The sequence below is a fragment of the Folsomia candida genome, unplaced genomic scaffold (assembly GCF_002217175.1).
Source record: "Folsomia candida strain VU population unplaced genomic scaffold, ASM221717v1 Fcan01_Sc026, whole genome shotgun sequence".
Classification (NCBI taxonomy): Eukaryota; Metazoa; Arthropoda; class Collembola; order Entomobryomorpha; family Isotomidae; genus Folsomia; species Folsomia candida.
In genome coordinates, this window is record NW_019091218.1 from 1317790 (window position 1) to 1339063 (window position 21274).

General features: G+C 39.3%; 1 protein-coding gene across 1 annotated transcript; it reads right to left on the reverse strand.

Annotated features, from left to right (window-relative positions):
- Window positions 1–299: 299 nt before the first annotated feature.
- Window positions 300–6108, reverse strand: LOC110859488. The gene is made up of 2 exons (XM_022108445.1): window positions 3777–6108; window positions 300–3700 (listed from the first exon to the last, which is right to left on the reverse strand). The coding sequence occupies exons 1-2, from the start codon at window positions 6106–6108 to the stop codon at window positions 300–302; spliced, it is 5733 nt and encodes a 1910-aa protein (XP_021964137.1).
- Window positions 6109–21274: the final 15166 nt, after the last annotated feature.

The following is a 21274-nucleotide window of genomic DNA, read 5'->3' on the forward strand; positions in this document are numbered from 1 at the left end:
AGTAGAATCTAGTCATAAATTTCACACAGGAAAAACTATTTATTTAGTAATTTTCAGAAATTTAAACGACAAATTAAAATACTACTTTTTACTGCCTTTCACACTACATCACTCTCACACAAGTCTAGGAGTAATACTAATCTTCTCTCTCTCTTGTCACGTACACATAAAAAATAACGGATAAATGCTTCTCTCGCCTTCCAGAAGAATGGCAAAGCGGTACACTTAAAATAAGGGAACAAAGTGAGACACATTTTCATACATACATAAACAACACATTCAATCATATATAATATCACTCATTCCTCGACATTCTTCCCCCCGATGAGCGGAAGTTGAAGAACCGTAGCTTCATCCCTCTTGACGTCGAGGACGGCGATCTTGACAGCAGGGCGACGGTACATTCCCTTCGAAGTCTTGACATCAACGGCTCTGACTTGTCCGTCTTTTCCTGGGAATACGTTGATTATCCTCCCTTTCTCCCACTGATTCCTCGGGGCTTGGTCATCAACCACGATGACGATGTCGTCAACTTGGATTGGCTTCTTTCTTTCCAACCATTTTGTCCTCCTGGTCAAAGTTGGCAAATATTCTTTAATCCAACGCTGCCAAAACATGTCGGCGAGTTTCTGAGCTGCTCGCCAGCCTTTCTTGAGCAAATCTCCTTGATGGAATGATCCGATGATTTCTTGGTTTAATACGACTGGCCCTGCACTTCCATTACTCCATCCGAGGAGAAAGTGATTCGGCGTGATGCTGTTGGGGTCATCAGGGTCCACAGAAACTTCGGTGAGCGGTCGAGAATTGACGATGTTCTCGGCCTCAGTCAAAAATGTATGCAGGATCTCTTCCGTGGGAGTCCGTGTCGATTTCAATATGTTGGTCAAAACTTTCTTCACGCTTCCAACCATCCGTTCCCAGACTCCACCAAAATGAGGGGATGCTGCTGGGATAAAGTGGAACTGAATTCCTTTCTTGACAAGTTCTGTAGCCACCTTATCATGGCGGACTTCCGCAATTGCTTTTCGTAGTTCCGCTTCTGCTCCTCTGAAATTAGTGCCATTGTCGCAGTAAATATTTGACGGATGCCCTCGTCGATTCCCAAAGCGGCGAATTGCATTGATTGCTGAATCGGTAGTTAATGAATTTGCTACCTCCACGTGAACTGCACGCGTGGATAGACAAGTGAATAATGCGCCCCATCTCTTTTCATGGCGTCTTCCGATGACCACCTCCATGGGACCGAAGTAGTCCAAACCACAATTCGAAAACGGTAGGTAGAAATTTTCTAGTCTCACAGCAGGGAGATCAGCCATCCGCGGTGGGTGTGGTTCAGCCTTCCTGTTCTTGCAAAGCTGGCACTCAAGAAAGGCTTTCTTCACTGCTGATACTCTGTTCAGAATCCAAAATTTTTGACGGAGCTCGTTCGCCACCGTTTGCACTCCTTGATGTCCATTCTGCTCATGGTAATGTGAAATGAGCAATTTTGTGAATGGGTGTCGATTATCCAAAATTATCGGCTCCGTGACAGTGAGTGGAATGTTTGCGTCCCCAGTTCTCCCTCGTAGTCGCAACAAATTGTCTTCACACAATTTTGGATCGAGTTTGTAGAGACGACTCTTCTTTGATATTGGCTTCCCCCCAGTGAGCAACTGGACTTCTTCAGGGAAGGATTCCTTTTGTACTTGCCCGCACCAGTACAATTCCGCACGCTGCAACTCGGACACTGAAATCTGCTTCTTCATATTTTGAGACTTGCTTACCCAGCGGTATACCAAGGCAGCTGTCCTCAGCAGCGGAAGTAATTTGCTGAATCTCTCAATTTCAATTACAGATGGATTCGTCTGAATGATGTTCACATATTTCTTCGTCTCCCCCTCGTCATCTTCTTGTTCGTCAGCGAGGTGAGATGCTTCTTGGGGCCAATGTCGAGGTTCATCTTTCAGCCAGGCAGGGCCGTGGAACCATCGACTTGTTGAGCTGAGATCCGAATCCAAATTGTCCCTTGTTCCATCATCGGCGACATTTTCCTTCGTCGGGACCCAGCGCCATTGACTTGATTCGCTCATCTCTAATATTTCGCCTAGACGATGAGCTACAAAATTCTTGAAATTCTTCGCATCAGATCTGATCCACTTCAACACAGTAGTAGAGTCAGTCCAGAAGGTCACACTTTGAAATTCAAATTCCAGTTCTTGTTTAATCATGCTAGATAATCTTGCGCCCATCACTGCGGCTTGTAGTTCCAATCGGGGAATAGATAAAACCTTCAGGGGCGATACTCTAGTCTTGGCTGCTACAATGTTGACATTTACGACTTCATTTACTTTCACTCGTATGAATCCTACTGCAGTGAAAGCTTTCTCGCTGGCATCGCAGAAAATATGCAACTGTACCGAGCTTGATTGCGGGATGAAATTGGAGTAGCATCTTGGTATTTTTACCTCAGTAATGCCTTGAAGTTCAGCAATCCATCGTGTCCACCTGCTGTACAGAGATTCAGTTATTTCATCATCCCATCCGAGATCTGTGCGCCAGACATCCTGAAGGAGGATTTTCGCCTTCACAATCAGGTGGCCAAGGAATCCCAGCGGGTCATATATTGACATGACCAGTCTCAAAATCTGTCGTTTAGTTGGTCTCATTTCTCCGGTGATGACTTCCTTCTTCACTTTGTGGAAATTTAACCGGAACGAGAAATAGTCTTCATGTGGATTCCACCACATTCCCAAAACTCTTCCGTCGGGCAAAGAGTTCTTCTCCAAATCGAGTCCATTTATTTCTTTACCCAGTAGTTCTTGTGGCAACCCTTTCAAAATTGTTGGTGAATTGCTCATCCAGTTGCAGATCTCGAATCCTGCGCTGGCTTGAATTTTAATGAGTCCATTTATGATTGATACTGCTTCTTCTTCGGTGGGAGCACTATGTAAACAATCATCCACATAAAAGTTCTTCTTGGTAACTCTTGCTGCTACCGGTTCTTCTTTTTCAAACAGATTTGCATTCTTGTTTTTCACAAACTGAGCACAAGCGGGCGATGAGCTTGCGCCAAACATCATCACTTCCAACTGGTAGACGCTAGGTTCACAATCGCGATTCATCCCACGCCAAAGGAAACGTTGGGAGTGGCGGTCCTCCTCACTGATGAATACGCGATGGAACATATCCTTCAAGTCTCCAGCATATGCAAATTGATATTGTCGGAATCGCAATAGAACTGATACTATTGAATTATTCAAATCCGGTCCTTGACATAAGTTGTCATTAAGGCTGACGCCATGTGACTTGGAAGCGGCGTCGAAGACGAGGCGAAGTTTCCCTGGCTTATTTGGGTTGACCACTCCAAAATGTGGTAAATACCAAGTCCTAGGGTGAGAATTCTGCAGATCCGTCTTGTCCAATTTTCTAATAAATCCTTTTTCAGAATACTCCTCGATTTTCTTACAATACGCCTCAGCAAATTTAAAATCCTTGTCCATCTTTCGCTCCTGACACTTCAGCCTGTGCAGAGCGTTGGTGTAGCTTGGTGGAAGAACGATGTCGTCTGCTTTCCAAAGTAGTCCGATCTGGTATCGTACTCCATCATTTGACCTCTTCATAGTACTTTCCATGATATTCAGAGCTCTTTGATCTTCTTTGGACCTCAATTTTTCGACGTGAGGTTTCACTCCAAATTCTTCAGTTGTAAATGACTGCTTAACTAGTTGGTGCGATTAAATTTCTGTCAGGAATTATAATTGTCCATCCCAGGCGAGATTTAACAGCGACCGGTTCACCTGGCTTCCCTTCTACAACTTTCAGGGGACTGATTAAATGGTAATGTGAGCTTCCCAAAATCATTCTCGGCTTGACATTTCTAAATGAAGCAATTGGTATATTCTTGAGATAAGGGTATCTTCTCTTCAAATCCTCTGCATCTTGACTGACTGGATCAAGTTTCATGTTATCCACTGTTCTCACATTTGCGATCTTGAACTGTTGAGAATTTCTATAGTTTCCTCTAATATTGATTCCGATAACCTTGGCGTTAGGGTAATATCCATCACCTTCGACTGTAGTCATGCAGAACGGCTTGGTGGGACCATTTGCACCAATGCTTCGCCTGATGTCTTCATCCAAAATAGCGATGCTTGCCCCATCATCTAACAAGACGAGCACCATCTCTTTTCCATTCGGGCCTTGCACCTCAGTCTGTACATAGCGGAGGCTGGCTGCTTGCAATACATTCACGGGATTTCTCACTTCCGTCGCAGGTCCAGGGTCATCACTTCGATGCACTACTTGGTTGGGATTTTCTTTTTGATTGAGCAATTCCCTCAGTGGTAGAGCTCCATGGAACAGTCGATTGTGATCCTTTTGACAATTCTCTATTCCACACGTTCGTTTATTCTTGCAGCGTCGAGATGAGCATCCAACACGGAGGCAGCATAAGCACATCTTCTTCTCAATGGCAAGGAGTACTCGATCATTTACATTGCGACCTTTGGCATCTCGGCACTGGTATGACTTGTGGTTTTCCATTCCACAAAAGCTGCATTCATTTTGTTGTTGCTGTTGCTGACCTTCTCCAGTATTATGCACGCCAGCATTTCGTTTCTTATTCTTGTGGTCGGACTTCTCATCAACTTTCTTTTCATCCTTAGGAAGATGAGTGACCATCTCAAAAGCCATTTTCATCTCGGCTTCAATCCATTCTGCAAATTGTTCTATATCTTCATCTACTGCTTTCGCCATTCGCCACATTTGCCATCTGATGCGGATGCTGTAGGGCAACTTATCCTCCAATTCTGAAAGTAGTTGGGGATTCTTCATGTGGCCGTCAGCTCCTAGACTTTTGATGGTGGCAGCTAAATTGACAACCGTAGTTCCAAATTCAATTAAAGACTGCGGCTTGTCGTCTTTTACACTCGTTGCTTGTCTGGCTTTACCAATCATTGATGTAATGATATGCTTGACCTTTCCAAATCTGTCTTCTAGCATCTGGATAACTTTATCGAGATTATTTGGTGACACCATCAGGCACTGTACGGACTTCGCAGCTTCGCCCTTCAAACACCGGCGTAGGCGCTCCATATTCTCTGCGTGTGAGAAACCGCACATATCTGTGGTTCGTCGGTAACTTGCAAAGAATGCTGGCCACTCCTCCGGCTGACCACTAAAACACGGCAAGTCTTTTCCTGCTGTTTGTCGTGCCATAAACTTATCTGATTTAGACGAGTTTGAATCGGCGAGCATTTTAGTGATTGCTTGACTTTGCACTAATAATGCCTGCGCCAAATTGTCACTGTTCACTGCTGGATTCACTACTGAAGAGACACTGGACACTAATTGCACATTATCAGTCACAGGTGGAGAATTCACTTTGTCGGCAAGTTCATCCTTTTCTGGCACCACCGGTGACGGGTTCATACAATTTTGTCGCCACGATTCAAACTTCTCAGCAAGTTTATCCATATCTGCCTCATCCTCACTTGAACTGAGTTGAAGGTCTTGTTCTTCTTCGACGTGTTTAAGTTCTGCGTTATGTTTACCTTTCAACACACGCATTTCATTTTGAAGTCGCTTCACATTGTTAGTATTTCTTATTTTGAGGCACTTAAACTCGTTGGACTTTGGACACAGTTCTTGTCCTAACTTTGCCATTTCTTTCTGAACTTTATCGATGCACTTCGCGTCGTAGAGTGGATTTTCAGGATATAAACTTCCTCTCTTGACTTCGAGTTCATCACGGAGACTTTCCACCGTGACCTCCGAGAGTTCCACTTCTTCTTGCAGGTCGAGAATTTCATTTTCGATTTCAACAATTCTCTCTTCATAGTCCGCCTCGATATCCGCCTTCTTGGACTCAAGGGACGCTGATGAGGTCGATGATGTGCCTTTACGACGACCTCCAAAGGGGTTGATTGCACTTGCGAATCTTCCGATAAATGATTCCTGGTTGGCTGGTTTTGAGGGTGTTGCTATTTGATCTTGAACAGGGATCTCGAGCAAGTTCGTCACCACTTCCTTCCTAGCATTTGTCTTCTTATTTCCAAATTCAAAACGAACAGGTGATTTCCGGGTCCTTTCACTCCGCCGGAGATTCTGACCGTTGTCCTCCGCTTGCATCGTGACCGGAAATGAACAAATGTAAACAAATTAGTGACGATCAAATCAGGATCGAAACTGGACGGTACAACCTGGTAGTGTCGCAATTGGGCTGCGACACCCTTGTAGATAATGTGTCAACTTCTGGGGGGCGTGACACAGGCCTTCCGGGTTGTCCACAGACGGATTTCCAAGGGCTGGGTTATCCGGTTCGCGAGACCAATGCTACGGTCGCGGACCTAATCAAGTTATCCTCAATTATGTCGTGGTCACGTCGCGTACCGTATTTTAGTTATTAATTTTATGATTTTGAGTGATTGCACAAGGTGTAAAGGAAAAGTAGAATCTAGTCATAAATTTCACACAGGAAAAACAATTTATTTAGTAATTTTCAGAAATTTAAACGACAAATTAAAATACTACTTTTTACTGCCTTTCACACTACATCACTCTCACACAAGTCTACGAGTAATACTAATCTTCTCTCTCTCTTGTCACGTACACATAAAAAATAACGGATAAATGCTTCTCTCGCCTTCCAGAAGAATGGCAAAGCGGTACACTTAAAATAAGGGAACAAAGTGAGACACATTTTCATACATACATAAACAACACATTCAATCATATATAATATCACTCATTCCTCGACAGTATTGGTTAAGATAATAAGGATTCACAGTTGCAGGCATTATGACTACCAGGGCCCGAGATTGGGGAGGGCAACCGGGGCGATTGCCCAACGCGCCAAATTTCTGAGGGCGCCCGAAGGTTTTTGTTGTTTGCCTAGTCTCCAAGAAACTAGACAAACAGTTCAATTGTTGTACACTACAACAGACAAGGTTATTGATCAAATATGGAAAATATCTAATGGTCCTTGTACCTTAGCATCAGGCATCAATCTCACCTGCCACATATTTATTTTCCCCAAATGATTCTCCATTTTCGTCCTATTTTATAAAGGATGCTGGTTTAATTCGACTACATTTCTTCCTGCAAAAGAAATGTCTGTCTCAGAAAAACGAAAGTATAAAGAACGCCTTTTTTGTGAGATATCTTGTCGTGAGATATCATGTCGTGTACTCTTTGTTTTAGGCTATGTGCAGCAGGGTTCGCCACCCCGGGTTATTGTGGGTTGGGGTTTTGGGGGTTTTTGCGGGTTTTCGTGGGTTTTTGTGGGTTTTTCCGGGGTTTTTGTAGGATTTTGAGGCAGATTAAAACAAAATCCCATAAACTACAACTTAGATCAATGTTAATTAAATTTTCTGATTCATCATGAAGTTTTGAGAATTTTCTTGTGCGACTTGAATTTCCAAATATTATGGCATATTTCCAGGCTTACATGTTAAACATAAATTTTCGATGTAACAGTCCAAGTCAATGATAACGGTTAAAGTTGCATGATAAATTCGTATATTAGATTAGTTTTTCTCTAATATATAATTTTATTGGTTCAACCTACCCCAAAATTTACAAAAACCCACAAAAACCCACAAAAACCCAAAAACCCACAAAAACCCCAAAAACCCCGGAAAAACTGACGGGGTTGGGTTTTTCTACAAAAACCCCGGGGTTTTCCGAACCCTGATGTGCAGCTTGATATTAATCGTGCACAAAAGACAGAGGCTACGGCAAATTCGATGAAGGTGTTTTCATAAAAATCCTCATCGAATCTAGTTTTCTGTTAATGGATTGGGTTAGGAATATTCTCAACGTCTTTTAACTAAATCACGAACCTGAACAAATTGTAGAAAATACTACAAATCTATAAAGGCATTAAATTTTAGCGACTCTTAAATATAGGTAAACTGTCTCATAAATAATATTCGGGTTGCCTACATGGAAAACGTCTCTTAACACAAAAAGATTGTCTCATTAGTATTTACATTTGTCTCATAATTGGATTATTCTTTCTAAACCATTTCTTATCTTTTTCCTTCTCTTGAAGTGCCATATACCATGCCTGATTGCAGGCCAATCATACGGTATACACAAAATACTCATGGTTTGTTCCGAGGTATTCCTAGTTTTCCTCTCATTTTTAAATATTTTAATTAAAATGACGTCACAAGTACTTCGGTTTGAATCTGACAACTCATAGGGATTCAAAAGGTCCTTAAAACGGCAGGATTTTATTGTAAAAAAAGTTTCAAATTGTAATCTATTTGGCATCAATGCGAAAATGCAAGGGCAGCAAATAATATTATTAGGAGGGCAAAAAGCAGAGGCTAACATATACTGGGCATGGACGAGCCATCCTTAATTAAAGAACGTCCGGGAATGAATGGGAATGCGCGCTCTAGCGAGTATATTGACAAATCAATAAACCCGCGAACTATAATAATTTAAATTTCTGAAAGCCCACTTCATTAGGGTCAATTTGGTATATCACTCTTAAATTTCAAAAATGGATAAGGGTAGAAGAAGCTTGTTTGAAAGGGAGCTGTTAGCAAAACGAGTGATGGAGTTCTACAACACGACAGCCAACCGAGACTCCAAGGTGACCTGGAACTTTTTTAAGCAGGAAGGAATTCCAAGTTCAAATGTGTATTCCTACATAAAAAAGTTCAAGGATTCCGAAAATGTGCAATTCAAGAAGCCAGCTGGTCGTCCGGCGAAGCTAGCGACCACTCGAGTGAAAAATAGAATTGAAAAAATTTTCAAAACCAAGCCATCAACGTCAGTAGCTGTAGCTGCCAGGAAAGTCAAAATTTCCAAAAGCTACCTGGGGGAAATTAAGGTCCATAAATTAGGAATCAAAGCAAGGACCAAAAAACCTGCACCAAATTACAAGCCCGTACAAGAAAGTCGGATCAAGGATTGCTGTCAAAAATTGTTGAAGAAAATGCGTGGAAAAGTAGTGATCCTGGATGACGAAACGTATGTTCCGGTTGACCCTTCAAATCTTCCAGGGCGTCATTTTTTTCATAGCTCGGATCCCTCTGAAGTGGCTTATGAAGAAAAAGTACGAAAAAAAGACAAATTTCCAAAGAAATATTGCATTTGGCAATGCATCTCCAGTCACGGACATGTATCAGACCCGGTAGTTCTCGAAGGGAATATCAATCAAGATATTTATCTGAAAAATTGCGTCAAGGCTGGATTGGAAGCATTTATTAATAGGTTTCACAAAAATGATAAAGTTTTGTTTTGGCCTGACCTCGCCACTTGTCACTATGCAAAGAAAGTGACCGAGTACCTCAGAAAGAAAAATATTGATTTCGTACCAAAAGATATCAACCCACCTAATGTACCCCAACTCCGCCCAATCGAAAAATTCTGGGCACGTTCTAAGTCAGTATACTCCCGGCTTCAAGATGTGCCTGACACCTTTCGAAAATTCAAAGGACGATGGAAGAAAATCACCTCGGAAGTGGCAAAAACTTCGGGAAAAAATTTAATGAAAAATCTTCGCAAGAAAATCGAACTAGTCGCCAACGGGGGTGTGGCGGCCTTAGCTATTAATTAAATTATGTAGGTACGTATTTGGTATTATACATATGCAAAAAGTTTAAAATTCCGATAACTCATTGTGATTTTATGACCACATTTTCAGACCATTCCCATTCATTCCCGGACGTTCTTTAATTCCGAGTTTGACTTCGAAGAATATCTAGAGTGGTTTGGAGTATTTGTATCCACAAGCCATACGTAATTATTCTCCCTGAATTCTAATAGCAGATGCAGCAGAATCAATCACTAACGCATTTTTCGGACCTAATTTCATCCGTGTTTTTTGCTGGTTTAATTTCTGCAAGAACATTGATTCGCACAAATCTCTTCTCAAGAACAAAAGTTTGTGGAGTGATATAAAAACGGACTTGACACATCTTCAACTGGCAAAATTAGTTGAGGAGTTTAATCTTGGACACATTATTCTGTCAAAAGCACAGGGAAAACGCAAATGATTTTATTGAGTATATTAAAAATGAACACATTACTGACATTAAATATCGGACAAGTGGTGACGTAGTTCAACATTTTATATCTATAAATTTTTACAGGTGATTGCTAGGTGACACGTTTTCTAGTCCTCGATAAATTCCTATGTAAGGTATGAAATTGCCTTTAGGATTCTAAGTTCTTCGAAAGTTTTCTCGATTGAAATCAAATCGAAAAGATGTTAGCCCAGAATCTTAATCTATGCAGTTTTATTGCACTTTAAAAACTTGTAGGTTTTACAACATTGATGTTAGTGAAATAGGGCCAAACTTGGAAACGTTAGAAAAAATTCTACCTTTCCAATGATACCCCAGTTATGTGGCTCCGTGACCTTTGACATTGTGGCCTTTCGGTCCCCGAAAGAAGGGCACACAGGTCAATTTCGACTTTTTGGGTAATTTTCGATTAATATTAATATTAATAATTCGTTCTACTACCAATAATCTTCAACATATCAAAAATTGGTGAAAATCCGACCGATAAACATTTCGCCATACTTTTTTCGTCACTGCGAAAAACTAATTTTTGGGTCAATTTTGCGTCGGTGCAAAAAACCATTGAAAGTCCGTATTTCAACTCAGTTCGGAAAACCTGTCGAGGTACAGATCCAAGGAGTGCAAAAATATATTGTTTTTGTAATTTCATCAACCCGTTCCATAGCTATGCTGTGCCCTATACGCGTCATATGAATCTCCCATTATTCTCATAACCCCCCAGGGAAAATTTTGGCCCCCTTAAAAATTGGTAGGTTTCAATTCTTTCCATGTGGGGAACATAATGAAATACAGTATATCCACTTTTCAAATACTCGGCGAATCTGTTTGTCGAATCATATAATTCTTACTCTAAAGAAACCCACTGCGCGCAGTGCGCGCGCCTTCGGCTCGCGCCGAAGGCGCGAGCGCCTGAATTTTTTGCCCGGGTAAGATTTTCGGCAAGATCGGGGCCTGATTCCTATTTTTACCACGACCGATGGTAAACCAGTGGTAAAGACGGTGTTTACGGTGCGAAATAGAAAAATATGACAGCCTATGTATGTATTTACATATTTAGCTACGGGGAAAGCTAACTTCTTTAATTATCAGTTTTTTTCGGAATTGGACTTAATACTCATCACGTCCTTTAATTTTGCAATATGCAGTGCTTGTAAATGGATTTCATCAAAGTTGAAGTTTAAAGAGGTGTGTACATATGTATGTATGTACAAGTCGATTTATTCAAAATTTTAACATTCTTTAGATAGATTTACTTATTAATATGTGCAAACTAAAATTGCGTCGCTTACTCACCCCAGTTCGGGCCTGCTCTGCTTTCACGGCCATGCGAAAGCGATAGTTCCACACAAATTCTAAATGCCTGATATTTCTATTTACATTATGCCACAAGGAACACGACGCGACCCGCCGTTCTCTACGTACATTTTATTGACTTGTTTAATAATATAGCGCCTAAAGCCCATCTACATATGTATTATCGGTCAATTTCCTGTCAACCTCGCATTAAATATTTTCCTGTCCTTTGTTAGAATAGACTTTCTTCTGTGCAGACCCGTCCCTGAAATGGCAAAACTTTACGAAAGAGCTAAATCCTATTTTCACTTAAATCGAATATATTTCAATTCAAGGGTAGAAAGATTTGTAAAAAAAGTCTCACAGCGTACACACTTGGGTAAAAATTAGTTCCTTCTTCTTCATCATGGCAGCAATTTGTTTCAATGGCTTCTACTCAATTTTATTCGACAAGCTAGGAACATTGGAAATGTCGTTCACCTTATTGTTTTCGCTCAGTTTTTCTGTGGCTTTAATGGTTCTGACCCCCATACTGGTACAGCCTGATCAGTTCTTATCATTGCTAAACGGGAGACAAAAATTCATTTTGGAAACGCATCATGGAAACTTACTGGGTAAAGACAAAATCATTAGTTTTCTTAGCGAAGAACCGGAGTAAAGTTTTACCCCGGGTGAAAATCGTATGTCGAATTTGACATAATTCTACACAATAGGCCGGAACAAAGGTTTGTGCAGAAAGCGTATGAACGATTCTGCATTAAACTTCTGACAGATATATTCTGCAGAAAGGTTTAGCACAATTATGCATAATTCTGCGTATTTTGTGTAAAAATTGTTTCGGCACAAATTTTTTTTTGCAAGAAATCCAGTAAATTCGGTGCATAAATTCTGTGCCAATTTTCTGCGTAAAAGTCCTTAAATTTTTCATTTGGGATAGTAATCCGACAATATGTCCGATCCAACTATTCACTATGACATTGTTCCCATTAAACAATGTTCATGTTTTAAATACATACCTAGTTAACAGCCAGCCGGCTTAAAATCTTCTTAATAATTTTCAGATCCTCCCGCAAATTTAGTGACAAAGTGGAGATTCCTATCGAAGCTTTACAGCATTCTGGTCTGGCATTTTCTGTTTACCTGCACCTGGATCAATAGTATTATTCATGCTTTTCGAAACGGGTTTAAAACCCTTCTTTGGGTCCCGTTGGAGCGATTCTACATCTGTATCTAGTAGAATTGGGCTTGCGTCTGTACTCGTGGTGCAGGCGTGGGCGATATTTTCTCTGGCTGTGTTGGTATCCTTCTTCCTGTTTACCGTCCTCTGCGAATCGCCACAGTGCATTGCGGAACACCTTTGTTATCTTAAGGTTAATCTTAACAGGTAAGTTGTACATTGAGAAATATTCTTGTGATAAACAGAGTTAATAGAATCTTGTTGGTGTGCATACAATCTTGATATATACATACAGTGTCGGACAGATGTCTACGTCTACATAGTCGCGTCAATTTCATTTTCAAATTGTCACTGAACTACTGAACCAATTTTCATCATTGATATATCAAATTCTCACAAATTTAACGTAATTTCATAGCACATTATTAGTTTTCCGCTAAAAAATTTATTTTAGGCCAGAGATGTATTTTAATTCAAAATGAAAACAATTGGATGGACAAAAGTCAACGTCCAGTCAGAGAAAACATACAAAAAAAACTGTAATTTATAAGGAATGTTATAACAATTAATTTTTAATATTTGGTTGGGCCTCCGTTCGCTTTAAGGACGGCTTCAAGGCGTCGAGTCATAGAGTTTACCAAATTCTTGGTCACATCTTCAGAAATGGTTTCCCAAACTTCACGAATTCTGGATTTAAGGCCCGGAATTCCTGAAAAAGATTTTTTTCTTATTTCTCTTTCAATGTGGTCCCACAGATGCTCAATGGGATTCAAGTCTGGAGATTGGGGAGGCCATTCTAGCTTCGGAATTTTTTTTTCTTGAAGTATTCCATGGTGGACGTGGCAGAGTGTTTCGGATCGTTGTCTTGTTGGAAGGCAAATCGTCGTCCAAGTCCAAGTTTTCGAACAGATTCCTGGATATTACGGTCAAGTATTCCCTGGTACTTGTATTGGTCCATAATTCCGTCAACAAATTCCATTTTTCCTGCCCCACTTGAAGCCATGCATCCCCACACCATTACCGACCCGCCGCCGTGCTTAACTGTGGGGTTGAGATTTTTTGGATTCAAAGCTTCTTTTGGATATCTCCACACTCTACGACGCCCATCTGACCCAAAGACATTGAACTTTGACTCGTCAGTCCATAAAATATGTACCAGAATGTTTGTGGCTTGGAAATGTGGTCTCTGGCAAACTTCACTCGTTTGGTTGCATTCCTCGGTACAATAAGAGGCTTCCGGACTGCTCTGTGGGATTTCAAATTTCCCTTATTCAGTGTTCTTTGGATGGTCATAGGACTAACCTGTTTGCCGAACATCTCCTTGATCTCGGTAGATAGCTTTGGAGCACTAAGTGAGGGTGTAACGTTGACTTTGTTGAGCACGTGGCGTACTTCTCGGTGAGCCAAAATCGGTTTTCGACCACTTCTGACCTTGTTTTGGACTGAACCATTAGCTCTAAAGTTCTTAATGATTGTCTGGATGGTTGTCCTTGCTAATTTATACTTGGTCCCTATTTGTCTCTGCGACAGCCCCCCTTTTTGTCCACCCTTCCAGTCCTGAATGACAAGATCTCGAATAGCGATAGGAATTTCCTTGCGTGTCGACGCCATCATATTTTTCTGGAAGAAAATTATTTAAAAATTAATGCGGCATATGTTATTGATAGATTTATTAAGTTACCTGATTTTATAAATTGGAGAGATTTTTGTTGTTGACAATTAAAGTGAAGTGGACGTAGACTTTTGTCCGCTCAAATTTCATCCTCTTTCGCTCTGCACTATGATTCTCAGTTTTCCCAGAATTTTCAGAAATAACTCATATGTTTTATGAAATTACGTTAAATTTGTGAGAATTTGATATATCAATGATGAAAATTGGTTCAGTAGTTCAATGACAATTTGAAAATGAAATTGACGCGACTATGTGGACGTAGACATCTGTCCGACACTGTAGTTCTGGAAACAGTAATTTCGGAAAAATACTGTTAATTTTAATCGTTGAAAGCTTAAACTTGTCATTTCTGATTGTGTGCATTGGTGTTCCAGTAAATCCTTTAATTTTTTCACAAAAAATGCAGGAGGAAAATATTTCTTTAAACTAGCTTTTAAACATCGCCTCGATGTTAAGAACGTCATTGTTCAATTTTGTATCATCAATATTTTATTACTTTATTCCAATATATAGACAATATATGGCTCTATTGTTAATTTGTAATTTAAATCCCATTATTCAGCTGAGAAGTCAAATATTTGTAGATAGATAGATAGATATTTGTTTAATCTCATTACCCTTTCGCGCTTTTCAACCCACAGAGTTACATATGTATTGAAGTATTTTATGTTATTATAGTAATCTATAAATAATAGTAATATTTATTAATGCATGACTCTCTATTATTTGATTAGTTGTGTAAGTTTGTAAATATAAATTGCCGTTAAATTTTCAGCGTTTGGTAAGCTTATAAGTACGGAATCGACACAGATTTGGTTATGTTCGAGTTAAATTTACGTTTTGTTCGTTTTTCGCATGTTGATTGCAAGTATCATAACTAAATTCCTGCGACTCCTTAGTTGCATTTTTTGTAAAAGCGGTGCAGGATGTAGGGATTTCGACGTTTAAAATTACATAGATATGACAATCTGTTCAGAACAATCGGCTTCCTCGATTGTACTGCATTAGTTGCGGAACAAAATCTAATCTTGGTTGAAATTTAAGCCTCGCCTCGTACGCTACTAATGCTACCATGCCGCACATTCAGAAGGGAATCAAATTATGCCAGATTAAGTTATCCATTTTATTCAAGTGTCAAAAACCAACAGTACAATTAAGACCGGACTCCCGGGAGAGACACAACGCGAAAATAAATAAGACCCGTCAGTATAAAATTAAACATACAGTCTAATAATAAATAAAAAAGTTTTTCGTTACATATGTTAAATTAATACACAAAGTCGTCGCTTCTCTTCTCAAGTAGCCAACTATTTTGGCCTGCTCTAAAACACAAATTTGGATTTTCTAAATCAATAATTTCTTTGGGGAGGGAATTCCAGAGCGAAGAAGAGTAGTACAGATTAGAATTTTCATAGATATTGTAACCACTCACTTTAATTTTCCTGCGTCCCAAAGTACAATTTTAAATCCCTAAACGTTATACAGGCCGAGCTTCCAACTTTTCAGCGATTAATTTTACTAGAATAATGATCTTCATATTCAAATCTCCTTGATGATTTACACAGATCCTCCACAACATCTCGTGGCAAAGTGGCGCTTCGTATACAAATCTTACCACACTCTAACCTACATTTTCAGCATAACAGCACCAGCTTCATTGGTATTATTCATGTTTCTCGAGGCTGGGATTAAGCCGTTTTTGGAACCTCGGTGGAATGACTATTTATCTTTACCTGGCAAGTTTCGGCTTCTGCTGTTGCTGGTGGTGCAGGCCTGGGCGATATTTTCATTGGCAGGGCTGGTGTCCTTCCTAATGTTTGCTGTCATCTGCGAGTCCCTGCACTGTGTCGTGGAACATCTTTATTATTTGCAGAGGTAAAAACTTTTACCCGCTGTGGTAGTTATAGTTTGCATTAGAATGGCTAAGAAATTTGTGTAAAAAAAATTGGTGGTACGTGTAAGAATTACATATGTCAATACATATATATGCAGACAGTAAACCTCGCATCATAGTGTCCGCTAGAAACGTTGAAAAACTGTGTAGATAGCTGCAATTCGAAAATTTAACTCGGCAGAGATCATTAGTTTTTATATGTTCCCTCCGTACCGTGTTCATAGGCTGCTGCCTTTAAATGGATTAATAAATGGGAGGAGGTGAAATTTAATAAGTAGTTGGGAACCTTGAAATCCCCATGTTCTCGTTGGGATGATTTACCCGGATGTAATTCCTCGGATTACAGAATATTCAAATAGATATTGAACTATTTAAGAACAGCCCTCAAACGTGTAATTGCAAAGGGAAGCATCAGTCAGGAGTGTTCTTAAGCCCATCGTATTTTATTACATCATTATCATATTGCTTGAATTTCTCTGGCTCAGGAGTGTCAATAACTTTTATTGTGTACATTTCAGGTCAGGTGGATCATTTCGTGGGACAAGAGTGACTTCCGCGTTACAGATTTACAACCAGCTGCACATTTTAGTTGCGCAGATTAACCTTTGCTTGCGTAAAGTTTGTTTCCCCACGATGCTAGTGGGACTAGTCATTATGAACATTTTGGGAATGAGTGTAACCATAGTATTAGGTGCCAGATTACGTGATCACGTTGGCAATTTATTCTTCCCTTTGGGCACTGCTTTGTCCAGTATGTTTACCATTGTATTGGGCACATCTGCCGGCTTTGTAAATAACTGGTCGACAAAATGTATTATTAAATTTCGAAAGCATTGCACAGTAAATAATGTAAAGTGCGATCCAATGAGTAGAAATGTGTTAAGCAAGGTAATCAGGTCGTGCACCCCTATGAAAGTAAGATTCGGTAACAATTTTATGGCAATTTCGACACCGTTAGTTATCATGAGCTTGTGCGCAAAGTACACGGTGCGACTATTGTTAATGCAGTAATTTGAGTCATCCGAATTAGCAAATTCATGATTTGTCAATTGACACGCCCAATTTGTTAAAGCCGTACGTGAACTCATTATTCTCAACCGTAATGATATGTTTTTTTACTATTAGTTATTTTAGTTCGCTTACATAGATATATTGCTTATTTGTATCATATAATTTAAACCAGTTTTTGTAAACTGATTTCTATTAACACTTGAATAAAGGTTTAAATCAAATCAGATCAGACACTACATGCACTTCCTACCTACTACTGCCATAAATTCTGTCTTAAGCATTCCGCCCGCCAAAAACATCGGTAAAAGTTACGTTAGCCAGCTGTACTATTTTTTATTTAATTGCCCATGCAATTGTCTGTCAGAAACCATGGTCCGAAATTTTTTGTGATACAAGGTGCTAAAATGACAGATCGGACAAATCGACGAGTTGCACTTTTTCAGATACATTTTGGTAAACATAAAAATCCGGTATTTTTCAATAGATAATTAAAAATCGAAACTAATCGCAAGATGGTCGACCGTACCATAGCATAATCCACTAAAATTGGCGGTGTTTATAACAGAAAATCGAATTGCAGGGAACGGTCAAAAAGGTCACAAAAAATCACCAAGGCGAGCAAAACCTGGATTCGGCCGAATTTATGCCGGAGCCTAAGCAAAATTTCCCTAGAAATGAACCGGCCAAGTAAAACTACCTCCTAGGCCCCTAAACTCGACCTTGGACTTATGTCTTGAAGATCTGAAAAGAAACGCTGGCTAACTTCACGCCAAGCAAAAATTTAACCCTCAAAAGCCTGGCACTGATCATGCGGTACGCGCTTAAAAAATTGAAATAAGTATTTTTAAAAGATAAGTAAACTTTCACAATTGAGGCCATATAAAATAAGCAAAAGCACTGTGTCTACACCCCACCGGTCCATATTATTCATAAAAATTTTAAAAACAATAATTGGACCCACCATCCAGATTCTGTGATTTTTTTATTCAGCGTCGATTGGATTTGGTCAAAAAAGCGAATTTTTCTTAGTGAAGCAAATACTTAGCAACAAAAAAATTCACTAAGTATGCATTTACCCCACCCCAAAAAAGTGACTTTGCAGGATGTCTCAGTCATTTCCCAACCGATTTTGATGAAATTTTGCACATATCATTGTTGAGCAATTTAAAGACGATTGTCGAATCCCCTTTTTGAATTTTGAATTTTTACCCGAGTTATGGGCAAAAATGTGCCCTTAGAAACACATTTTCATTTATTGTTGATCACTGGAGCATATAAGAAAGGATTCAAACCCCACGTCTTGTAGAGTATTTTTTTCTGTAAATTTTAAGCTACATATGATCAAAATCGGTTAAGAAATCGTGACGTTATTCAATATAGAAACTTGCAATTTTTGCAGCAACATAGCATTAATATCGTTGACAACAAATGCTGCATACAAATATGTTCACGCTAATTTTTAGGAATGCGTGTTTACTCAATTACAAGTATTAAATAAACAAGGTCCCAAAAACTTGGAAATCTTAGTGAGGCAGTGCCTAAGAAATAAAATTAGATTGCAAAATTTTTGCATTACCGCTCTTGGTACTTCGATATTTCGTCTTATTCGGAGCGGTGATATAAAAATTTTTCAATCTAATTTTATTTATTCGGCACTGCCTCACTAAGATTTCCCACTTTTTGGGACCTTGTTTATCTTCCTCTGGGGGTGGAATTTCTTGTCAAAAAGTATTTTTGAAATAATCGGGTTAATGGGAGAATCAATGGATCACACCCTATTAAAAAATGGCGACTGGACACTCAAGCAGGGCTCAGGTCCTGCTCATGAGACCAAAATACTAAATGGGTGGTTGAAATCCAAAATTCCTGACTCCATTTCGGACCGAGAATAAAATTCACTGCCGCCGAACCTCAACCTACTAGAGTATGACATGTGGTCCAAACTGAAGCTAGATACATGTGCTAAGCCACATACAAGTTTGAAATCCTAGAAAAAATCTGTCGCTTAGAAATGAGACTAATATTCCTTCAAATGAGTGCGTACCACAAGTGGGACGTGGATACCTAGACTTTGGGCTCTTGTAGGTTCGAAAGGAGGAAATTTTGAAAAGCGCTCCGTATATTTTGTAGCGAATTTAATGGGCTTTCTTGTGATATCGTTCGTTTCTTAAAATTCACTAAACTGACTCCGCTACATTAATTTTTATACTGGACAAAACTTATGACAGTAGTAGGTATGAAGAAATTAAATATAAAATCAAAATTTTATTCATGTCATGTATTTTCTCAAGTTTATTCTCGCCAAACGATGGCCAATTTACAAATTAGTACAATCGATAAGTACATTATACTTAGCTAGAAATGTTCGGATAAATAACCAAATAAACAGATTATATTGATGGAAATATAATTAAAAACGGTACATGCTACATTAAAGTAAAAGATTATCATACGTTTCACTTAGCAATCATTAAGTTTTCATGTCCAAATAGTCCAGCTTCAGATTCAGCTTCTTAACCTGAAAACCTCAGAGTACGGTTAAAAAGAATTCACCAAATTATTATGAAGGTTCCCTAAAGTCTTATAAGGCTAAACACTAACGGATTGAAATCATACTTTTCCTCAAAGGCTGACAATAGCGGGTTAGTATTCGTCGATACCCATTGTTCTACAATTAACGAGTAACTTTCTCCGGGGGAAACGTTATTAGCAGGGTGAAAATATAATTCGCTATAAAATTATAACTCAACGGTATCGCTATTTTTCTAATTTTATTAATTGCCCCAACCCTTACCCCGAATAGGTGCAGGGCCATCAACCGTCTTCGTATAATTTTTCCATTCCCGTCGGCCCGAATTTTAGGCAGGAGTTTATTTGAAGCTTCATAAATTGCGGCGGAAGGAAGTAGCGTTAATGCGAGGATGACCAAGCCGTTGTTGGACAAGACAGGGAATGGGATGTATTCAAAGAGGGGAAGGAAGCTGTGGAACCGAATGGAGCCGAAGGCGCACGAGATAACCAATCCTGCTGGACTGAATACGCATATGACGGGGGCTAGAAGCCAGATGGAGGCATGGTTATAGTAGGTCGTTAGGATCTGGAACTTCTGAAAAATTTGTATCTTTCCGGAAGTCGAAATCAATCGATATGTCCAACTCTGAAAAAAGTTTAAAGACCACGCAATTTAATTGGCGTAAGTACTATCGCATAAGTTAGGTTAGGTAAGGGAACCAAGTAACGCATTAGTTTTTCATTATTTCAATTACACCTATGCAATGTGTTGGCAATATTAATGTAGGTATATTTGAATTTTATTTCCCCACCTTTGCGGTGAGATGCTCAAAAATTTATACAGCATTATGGTCGTTCAAAAATCTAGCACCATCTTCTGTATATTAGATCATTACGATTCAAACCTTCAATTAGCACTTTGACCGTTGGTAGGTTCAAAAAATGAACTAATACTTAATTATTGTGGCCCAATAAAATTTTATATAATATTTAAACTAGCGAATAAGCCCGTCTTCATTTGGGCAAGAACTTCTTTGATTTTCAAGAAGCATGACTGGGAAATTCCATTTAATTTTTGTAAGACACGTAAACTTTTGTACTAAAATTTTAAACTTAAGGACGTGTAGCCAACCTTGAGAGAGTGTTCATCCAGAATGATGTCGGAGGCAGGAATGGGAAGAGGGAGAAGCACTCCGTCGTCATCATGAAGGCTTGTGACATCTTGGCGTAGATTTCAAATCCGAGAAATATTAGAAACATAAAATCCATTTTGTCACTTTTGCCAGAGGAACCCAAGGAATAAAAATATTGTGGTCTTGTCGGGACGACGTAAAACATCGTCGAAACTGCAACGACGTACAGAAAAGTTATCCAGATAACGGCAATAAAATTGACGTCAATTGAATTGAATTTCCACGACAAGTTCCTCATTTGTATAGTGGGATATTCTGAAAATCATTAAATTGGCATAATTAAATTGGGCAGTAATTCAGTGAATTATAAATAAATTATAGTTCGAACGCTGAGGTCAGCTGGAACTGTTCATAATATGTAATTAGATGACCGTACATATTTACGGTAATCACTATTAAGTCGTTATCTCTGCTCTATCTGTATTCGAGTAACAATTATGAAAATTGGAATCTCTTCGGACAAAACAAAATTTGATTTGGATAATAAAATTCTTAGCAGTT

Coding starts and splice junctions, on each gene's coding strand:
- LOC110859488 (XM_022108445.1), bottom strand. CDS start 6,108: ATGCAAGCGGAGGACAACGGTCAGAATCTCCGGCGGAGTGAAAGGACC. Junction 3,701..3,776: donor AGTTGTAGAAGGGAAGCCAG/GTGAACCGGTCG, acceptor CGCACCAACTAG/TTAAGCAGTCATTTACAACT.